Source organism: Borostomias antarcticus, assembly GCF_949987555.1.
Source record: "Borostomias antarcticus genome assembly, chromosome: 2".
Lineage (NCBI taxonomy): Eukaryota > Metazoa > Chordata > Actinopteri > Stomiiformes > Stomiidae > Borostomias > Borostomias antarcticus.
The window spans coordinates 34,208,524-34,218,253 of NC_140235.1; the positions used below are offsets into that span (position 1 = coordinate 34,208,524).

The 9,730-nt window shown below is 47.0% G+C and overlaps 1 protein-coding gene across 1 annotated transcript in view; it reads right to left on the reverse strand.

The window, feature by feature from the left end:
* Positions 1 to 1,439: 1,439 nt before the first annotated feature.
* The window catches only part of LOC311322585 (splicing regulator ARVCF-like), a gene marked incomplete at both ends in the record, with an annotated part of 18,539 nt that continues 10,248 nt past the window's right edge, over positions 1,440 to 9,730 (reverse strand). Inside the window, 14 exons of the mRNA XM_084454672.1 lie at positions 1,440 to 1,532; positions 1,651 to 1,721; positions 2,012 to 2,099; positions 2,279 to 2,390; positions 2,598 to 2,790; positions 2,884 to 3,034; positions 3,223 to 3,350; positions 6,211 to 6,282; positions 6,506 to 6,523; positions 6,754 to 6,922; positions 7,077 to 7,194; positions 7,295 to 7,478; positions 7,593 to 8,071; positions 9,266 to 9,730. The exon at positions 9,266 to 9,730 is cut by the window's right edge and continues 74 nt beyond it. Coding sequence (XP_084310798.1) covers positions 1,440 to 1,532; positions 1,651 to 1,721; positions 2,012 to 2,099; positions 2,279 to 2,390; positions 2,598 to 2,790; positions 2,884 to 3,034; positions 3,223 to 3,350; positions 6,211 to 6,282; positions 6,506 to 6,523; positions 6,754 to 6,922; positions 7,077 to 7,194; positions 7,295 to 7,478; positions 7,593 to 8,071; positions 9,266 to 9,730 — 2,341 coding nt within the window. The remainder of the gene's footprint in view (positions 1,533 to 1,650; positions 1,722 to 2,011; positions 2,100 to 2,278; positions 2,391 to 2,597; positions 2,791 to 2,883; positions 3,035 to 3,222; positions 3,351 to 6,210; positions 6,283 to 6,505; positions 6,524 to 6,753; positions 6,923 to 7,076; positions 7,195 to 7,294; positions 7,479 to 7,592; positions 8,072 to 9,265) is intronic.

A 9,730-nucleotide genomic window follows, 5' to 3' on the forward strand; every position in this document is an offset into this window, starting at 1 on the left:
ATATAGCAACAGACCAAAACAAACTCCTCGCAACCTTATGTGTAAACCTACTTAAATAAATCTGATTCTTATTCTGGGCAACTAGCTAGTTAGCCAGTCAGTGCCCACGCCAGATAAGTTAACGTATTGTAGATAGATAGCTAGCTTTAACTAACGTTAAAGTTAAGACTCAACGTCAGCCCATTTGAGGTTATTGCAAAGTAACGTTAGTTTAACATGGCCACTCTCTAATTGTGATATCTACTGTGATAGCTACAGTATAGTAGCTTTATCACCCACCCACCGTTTGTCCCTCCGTGTCTGAGACGATTTTGGTTTCATAATTTGAGAAGATAGAAGCACACAAATCAGAAATGTGGCAAAGGTGACCTCAAAGATAGCTAGCCAGCTGCGGACGAAAGCAACGGCTCCTTTGAAAAATGCATAATTAAGCACGAGACTGCAACTGGATTTGAACGCGCGCTGGAGTTTCAGCACCAGTTTGAGAAGACAGCGTCAGCGGTGCTCTTCAGCACCACGGAGAGCCACGAGTAACTGCAACAATAACATCCATACAGAATTGAGAAATTACGGATTTTATTCGCTTTCATTTTCCATTCAATATTGCGATGCAAGAACAAACACTAAGCAAATTCATCAAGTCAGCTTCTGTTAAAATGGCACTAGTAGGCTATTTTGATGTTAACGTGTCCATTCCATTGGGTACAAGATACCTAAGATCACTCACAATTGCTAATAAATAACATGAGTATTACAATGAATATTACAATATAAATGCCTTCATTTAGAATATTAACAATCTTTTATTACACATTTACAATCCCGTTTCAATTGCCCTCTCAAAAGAAATAAAGAAATGATGCACAATTTGCAAGAATAAAACGACACAGTATTTAGCACTGGAGTAAAAGGTCGGGTCAGGAAAATCTAAAAAGTAGCCTACACTATAACTCCAAAAGGGTTGACATTTGTGTGACAACTAATTCTAATATTATTTATTTAGAATGTATTATCCTCTCCCACTATTCAGCTTAATCCTTCCACCCATCCAACAGCACTATTGTAACCTACAGTATAAAGGAGTATTGATTATCAGTTTCTCACTCTCAGTTCTAGTTTTGAAGACACTGACCTGAAACATAGGACCCCATATATAAATGCATTCTGATGTGTTGGGGGACAGGCTTGTGTAGCCCCATAACCTCTCTCCATGTAAAAGGAACCATGCCACAATGTCCTTCACCAAACCGTTGTCATCTCTTACTGAATTTGTGACAACACATTTCCTGCAAAGAAATGAGAGGTTTGTGAGACTTTTTTTTAAATTATATTTTTACACATTTCTTCCACACAGTACATTAATTTGCAGTTGCAGAATATCCATGTGTATCTATGGAGCAGGTCTAGTTGTACCTGAAGTCCAGTCTACTCTGCCGTGGTCAGACCCAGGAGTCCAGGGGAGGAGGTTTGCGCTCTACCAGACCCACAGCAGGTCTACCGGCTCGGATGAAATGTTTCTTCTCAGGAATGGTCTGCAACACACACATAAGGTATATGATGAGGTATATGATAAGGTATATGATGAGGCATATGATGAGGTGTGCGTTTTTTTATTCTATTTGTTAGACCATTTCTGAAATAATGACTTACTGGGAGACTCTCTCTCTCCATCATGTGACCTGGTCCATCTCGGTCACTCTGCTCTATGGTGGAATATCCATCTGTTGATGGAGGGGCATTGATTACAATACCAGGAGCTGCACCACACACACAGTGAGACAGAGAGTGAGAGTGTGAGAGAGAGAGAGAGAGAGAGTGTGAGAGAGTGCATGTGAGAGTGCGTGCGTGTGTTTAACTAACTCGTTAATATATAAACCAGTCCTAAGAACCAGGCCTTTGTGCTTTCAGTGCTTTGGCTAAACCCTTGACTGGGTGTATGAGACTCTGCAGTGGCAGTGAGTGTGAAACATGAATGCTTTTCATTTCCAGTGCTGCGATCTTTAATGCTGACCTTGGTTTTTCTCCATCAGTGGCAAGGTGATGTCATCATAACCCTGCTTTCCATTCTTGTTTTTTTTTGGCGCTCCAGTTGTTGTTGGCTGTGAGATGTAAAAGAGCAACATACATGAAGACACATTTACTACTCATAATACTATATCCAAGAAAAGAATACAATATTACAGAATCAGTATGATACTCAATGTCTGTATGTTTGCACGTATTTGAGTTTAACTTTGATGGTCTTTACAGTGGAAATAGATTACATGCTGTGCAATACCTTGAAGTGGCTCTTATTCCAGCCAGCTTTGTATAGACTGTTTCTCAGGTCCTTATAGGCCCACACTGTCTGCAACACGTGGGCCGCTGCCTTTGTCTCACGCCCCGATTGGCTGGCAGATTGAACGAATCAGAGCGCATCAAAGAAAGAGATGGAAGACAGCACTTTTGACAAACTCACAACCGATTAATGTCAACTTTCCTAGTCATCTCCGATCCATTTCAAGATGCTCGTATTCCAATAATACTGCGACTACAGGTAGGGATATGTTATAGGTATGAAGTTAATATACTATAATAAACCATATCACTCAGTATACCTTGTCTTGTTGATGGCTACCAGTTTCTGAATGGCGTGGCCTTGTATCAGGCCACGGGCGTTCTCAGGGCTGTCTGTGATGATCTCGTGGATGGTGTTCAGGAGGGCCACCACGGTGTCACCCTCCAGGTTCTTGGCAGGCTGCTGCTGGCCACAGGGCAGGTTACTGACCAGGTCCCTCATGGCATAGCCCCCTATGAGCAAAACAAAATCAAGCTTGTGTGTGTGTGTGTTGTGCGTTGTGTGTGTGCATCAGCGATGTGACGGGAGGTAACAGAGACCCTTACCGATGAGGTCTTTGTTGCGGCGATCGATGGCCAGGTTGCGGAGTGCTATAGACACGGCACGGACCACTTTATCAGCATCTGAACGCAGCAGTTCCACCAAGACAGGCAGACCTTTCTCCTTCCGCACGGTCGCTCGGATGTAACTAGACCACTGCGAGCCAGGATAGAGAGAGAGGGAGAGCAGCGAACACCTCGATCACGCCCACACAAACAACTCAACATGGATATATACACGGATCATGTATCAACACGTGTATGTGTGTGTACACGACTCCTGCGTGTTCACGCAGCGTGTTCTCCCCAGGCCGGAGACCCTCTCCTCCGCTGACCGCCACTCACAGCCCAGTGTCCAGCAGCCAGGTTCTGCAGCGCTCCGGCCGCCGCCTCCAGAGTGTTGTGGTTCTGACTGCGGGTGAGGAGGGAGAGGTACAGCCTCACCACCTCCGGTTGATACAGCAGCTCCAGACCTTCAAAGAGACAGAGAGAGAGAGAGAGGGGAGGGGGGGGGGGGAGAGAGAGGGAGAGAGAGAGAGAGAGGGAGAGAGGGGGGGAGAGAGATAGAGGGGGAGAGAGAGAGGGGGGAGAGGGAGAGAGAGAGAGGGGGGGGGAGAGAGAGGGGGAGAGAGAGAGAGGGGGGGGAGAAAGAGGGGGGGAGGGAGAGAGAGAGCACATCTTCAACAAGAAGAACTCTTAAGGCATATTGAGGCTGACATCATCAGACGCAACAGATTTTCACAAGCTCACACCGCAACTCGCTCAGACGAAGCATCTGCAACCCAGAGGATACAAACATGAAAGCTAGCTTCGTCCAGACCTCCAAATGAAACAAAATGGTGGCCTGTCTGATCACATGAAAACTGGAATGCAATAAAATATTCTAAGCAAGCATGGTTTCTTCTAATACAAAGAAGACTTAATTCATACTCGAATGCAAACAGCAGTTCACATGGACTCATTACTCATGCAAATAGCAAAAAATGAAACAATGAATGAAACAAAATACAGATATGAGGCTTAAATTGGATTAACATGGTGGTTGGCTACACTTTCTATGTTTGTATATGCTATTTGCACAAGAGAGCATTGCAGAAATACAATGAAACTAGCCTATTAAATATCTCTGTTCTTTCGTTTTGTTGGAAAAGTAGGTGTGTTAGGGTTAAATTGATCCTCCTATTGTCAAGAATGTTCTCCTATTCTCACATGAGAATAACCACCAATAAGACTCTTGCTAGTTATATTCAGCTGTCTAGCTAACATTAGCTAACATTATCATTAATAGGCTAAACAAAAATATGTTGAAAGTAGGGGCACAGTCTGTCAATTATAGCTAATTGACAGCTCTCATTACCATGCCCCGACAGTTTGGGTGAAATTTAGTGGGAAATTTAGGCAGAGAAAATATGTTCATTTAAATGACTGAATAAAAGAAATGTACATTTGCTTTGTTGTTGCTGAAGACAACTGGCATGTCACATTCAACCATCATATGAATCCTGTAAAATCTAAAACAATCATATTATTTTGTGCATGCTTAATATCACATACTGTAGGCCTATACATTCTGTATTTTCAATAGGAATTGTATGTCGAGAGAGAGAACTGGAGACGATTAGATACATATGTAACTATATATATATTCTACCACCTGATTAATGGACAGGTACAGTCTAGTAGAGCTCACACTAAAGAACTACAGAGCTGCAGAAGGATGAACTGCTCAGGAATTCTGTTGTAGGCTGTCCTCCAGAGCTTTTCCATGCTACGTGGTCTGTGGCTGCTGAGCTTACGTGCTCTCTAATCCCAACCTGCTCATCACTGTGAGTGCAGCGGGTAGCAGGAGCACTGGCGGGATCTGTAGCCAGTCACACTGCTGCTAGGAAGAAGACACTGGGCACTGGTCCAACCATAGTCTGGTCTACCAGTCTGCACGGTCTACCTATAGTCTGGTCCACCAGTCTGCACTGTCTACCTATAGTCTGCTCCACCAGTCTTCTCTGTCTACCTATAGTCTGGTCTACCACAGTCTGCACTGTCTACCTATAGTCTGGTCTACCAGTCTGCACTGTCTACCTATAGTCTGGTCCACCAGTCTGCACTGTCTACCTATAGTCTGGTCCACCAGTCTGCACTGTCTACCTAATAGTCTGGTCTACCAGTCTACACTGTCTACCTATAGTCTGGTCTACCAGTCTGCACTGTCTACCTATAGTCTGGTGCACCAGTCTACACTGTCTACCTATAGTCTGGTCTACCAGTCTGCACTGTCTACCTATAGTCTGGTCCACCAGTCTGCACTGTCTACCTATAGTCTGGTCCACCAGTCTGCACTGTCTACCTATAGTCTGGTCTACCAGTCTGCACTGTCTACCTATAGTCTGCTCCACCAGTCTGCACTGTCTACCTATAGTCTGGTCTACCACAGTCTACACTGTCTACCTATAGTCTGGTCTACCACAGTCTGCACTGTCTACCTATAGTCTGGTCCACAGTCTGCACTGTCTACCTATAGTCTGGTCCACCAGTCTACACTGTCTACCTATAGTCTGGTCTACCACAGTCTGCACAGTCTACCTATAGTCTGGTCCACCAGTCTACACTGTCTACGTATAGTCTGGTCCACCAGTCTACACTGTCTACCTATAGTCTGCTCTACCACAGTCTACACTGTCTACCTATAGTCTGCTCTACCACAGTCTACACTGTCTATCTATAGTCTGGTCTACCACAGTCTGCACTGTCTACCTATAGTCTGGTCCACAGTCTGCACTGTCTACCTATAGTCTGGTGCACCACAGTCTGCACTGTCTACCTATAGTCTGGTCCACCAGTCTGCACTGTCTACCTATAGTCTGGTGCACCACAGTCTGCACTGTCTACCTATAGTCTGGTCTACCACAGTCTACACTGTCTACCTATAGTCTGGTCCACCACAGTCTGCACTGTCTACCCATAGCCTGGTCCATGCATAGCACACACTGGTCTACACACAGCACGCTGTTAGCTTTTTCACTCGGTTATACAACTGTCCTTCCGAGGTGTCATCTCTGCTCTGCTGTGTCGCATTTCCCAAGCTCCACGCATTCAACCTGAACTACACACACTGAATAAGGATCACATAAAAGATATGCTGTTAGCAACATGATGAACACATTAATGCAACATAATAGCCAGATGCTGCCTATTCATACCAACCTGTTACCCCGCGCACACAAACATACGGTACACACATACCATAACACACACATTAAAGCATTCAGTCAGACACATTTTATTCTTTATTGATTTCCTTCCTTTGGTCAGCATCAAAGTCATAATTATTTATACCTTTCATTGGTTCTGTGCGTTTCGGTAAATCCAGTGTACCATACTTCTTGTCTGTTATCCCATTTCTCCAGCCTAGACAACACACACACACACACACACACACACACACGTAACACACATGTACAGTAACACACATATAACACACACACACATACACACACACTATTACATAATAGCTGAGGGTAGTAAGTGAAGTTCCAAGGCCTATGAGACACAATAGAGCTGAAAGTTCCAAGGCCCTCTTTTGAAAAGTCCTATACAGGAAGTAGTTCTGGAGAGCAGGAGGAAGACATACCTTGATTGAACCACTCCTCTTATGAGCAGTGAGAAAGAGAACAAAATAGAGAAAAGAAAGGTATTATAATAGTATACAGTCCTGCTATAGCAGCACAGTAGGCTACCAGCTGACTTCTAGTGCCAACTGTATAAATTGTAAGCGTTTTAACATTTTCCTAATGTCACTAAGAAAAACATGTGTTTCAGTATTCAGTATTATTTTACTCCATTATATGCCTGTGTCTATCATTCCCATGGTCAAACAACCTTTTGCTCTTTTCCCACCAAAACAGTCGGCTTCGGTTTTCTTCTTCAGGTTCCCTCCTGATCTTGGCGCCTGATTGGCCGGGGGCTCTTGAAATCGTTCCGCCCCGGGCACCTCTTTGTGGACGTGATAGGAGAGGTTTCGCAGGATGCAGACGCAGTTCTCTACTGACTGAAAGAGTAGGGTACACAAACACTAAGAGAGTAGGGTACACAAACACTAAGACACTAATTACTCTTCCCTCTCCGTCTCTCTGCCTGGTGTCCAGGGTACCATCAGTTGCTCAGTCAATCTGACGCCATTGTGCACTTGTTCCTGTTCCTACCTTATTGTCGGTGTCCTTGGTGGCCACAGCTGACTGAAGAGCATGGAGGAGCGCATCCACCAGCCCTTCACACTCCCGCAGCCTCTGCCGAGCTTCTGCCCCGTCTGAGCTCACGTTCCTGGGGACACAACACAGCTCCGTTAGCGAGCCACCGGCGGTCACAAGGGACTAGTTCCTGCTTAGGCACCAGTTAGCCTGAGCAGGCTGGCGCGCAGCACCTCAAGCAGCCGGAGGTGTTCTTGAAGACGGTGGTCCACTCTGTCTCCTGGGGTCTGGAGTGTTCAGTGGGGTCTCTGCGCCAGCCGGAGTGGGGGATGATGACCTCATCGGTCAGCGTCTGGAGCCCGTGGTTGATGACCATCATCTTGAGAGGCTCATGTGAGGAGAGGTTCCACAGGGTCCCTTTTTGGAAGAACAATGAGAAGTGCGGGGTTACTTTTGAGAGGTTCTTGGACGGTCCAGGCCGCATTAGTGAGTTCTAGTCCATCCAGTCATCCTCACGACGGCCTTGTGTACCTGTGACCAACTCTCTGACCTCCATGTGGCTGGACTTCCTCAGTAGTCTCACCAGGGCAGGGATGCCGTCACAGTTCTTGATGGCCACTTTGTTGCTGTGGTCTTTTCCGTAGGAGATGTTCCTCAGGGCACCGCAGGCCTTGCGGTGGACCTCCGCTTTGGGGTGGTCCAGCAGCTCCACCAGCACGGGGACCCCCTTCAGCTGCCGGACGTCCTGCTTGATGCGGTCGTTCTCGTAGCACAGGTGCTGCAGGTAGGCGGCGGCGTTGGACTTGACCGGGTCCATGGGGTGGCTGAGCATGGTGATGACCTCGCGCAGGTTGGGGTCCCGCCAGCGGGGGTCTCGGCGCATGCTGTCCAGGCTGACCATGCTGCTGCGCTTGTGGGGGAACTGGAGGGTCTGGGCCCTGGACATGGTGTGGAAGAAGGAGTCGGAATCTCCGTCCACCTGGGGGACGATACCGTCCTCGTAGCCCCCTCTGCAGAAACGGAGAATGAGCACAGGCTATGGAGGGGGAGGTCATTGAAAGGCACCAGTTTTTATTATTATTTGTAGAAATCATGATCATGTTCATGTTCGAAATAATTTTCATTCATTCATTCATTCATTCATTCATTCATTCAACGGGACCCTGGACCAGCTATGATATTCTGTTTTCCTTCATCTGTGTTCATCCATTCTTTATTTTTTCCTGTCTATAAACAGTTTACAACATTGAACTTACCAGTCTGAGTTACACGGAGATGGAGATGGAGACGGAGCGGCCCGCGTGCTGTGTAAACATCCCTGTCACAGTCTATGAGCCGGGGGAAGCGGAGCTGTCACTCACTAACCGGTGAAACCTCCCTATTTATTGACGGTGCGGCAGGCTGCCATCCCTGATTGATGTCACCTGCTTCTAAAGTGCTGCCCATCTGTCTATCCTGACACCACAGGGACCAGGCCGGCTAGCAGCGAGATGCTCCGACGGACGACAGAAACAACCGGCTGTAGAAACACCCTCAGGCAGAGCGCAACTAGCAGTGATCTGCACAGTTGGACTCTTTCCTCTTTTGAACAGCATTAAACCAGTTTGGCTTGTTGGATGTGAGGTGCATTTTATTTGGTGTAGTTTGTAGTGGTCTTTCAGAGTGCAGTAAGCGGTTTGCTGAGTGGAGCTATTATGTGTGACTTTGATATGTTCTGAGCATCATTTGTCGTGTACAAAGTGTGCCTGCGATCCTCAAATTACCTCCAACGGGCAGGACAAAATCAATACATAGTCTAGAGGAAAGCATTAGCCCTTGTTAAGGTGAGCTCATTAACTGAGTTATTGATATGTGGGAAGCACAAATTGAATGTTCTTCAAGCACAGCCTCTTCTCTGGGTGTAAACTCTCTAATGTGAACAAAAGACATGGATGTACGGATCAATAGAGATCTCCTCAGCCAGCCACAGAGAGCTGGGTTAGCACATTCTTGTTAGCTTAGTCAAAACAAACCTCCAGGTACACACACTGTGAAGCCAAACACCAAAAGTGTTGATATGATATATTGAACATTCTCACACAATTTACACTGAATTAATCCCACTGTCAATTGCATAGCACTTTTTGCTCAAGCTGTCTTTTCGAATGTGTGTTGACTTGTATCTCTATGTGCTGATTGGGTGGTGCGCATGCCTGCTGGCTGACCTGGTTCTGGACGGCTCCCTGAGGAGCTCCATGGTGGTGATGGGTCGGAACTGGTGCCTCCCACCCAGGGTGGGATAGCTGCTGGCCGGATAGTCAGCCTTCATCTCCTGGGTCTCCCCTGGTCCTTCCCCCTCTGCCTGGCTGCTCAGGCCCATCGTAGTACTGTAGGTGTCCCTGGGGAGGGGCAGGGTGTAGTGGCCTCCAGGAGGGTAGTTCCTGGGGGGCCAGTAGCTGTGGTGGGCCCCTCGTGACAGGCTGCCGTACCCGGCACACAGGTCACCGCCAAGACCTCCGTAGGTGCCAGGGAGGTTGAAGAGGCGGTTCTGCCCATCAGGGTGGTCAGGAGTGGGGGCAGTGGGTTGAGGGGCAGGGGTGGTGGTGGTGGTGGTGGTGGTGGTGGTGGTGGTGAGGGACTCGGTTGTGACAGTGTTCTCCTGGCTGGGCTGGTCGAGTTGGGTTGAAGCC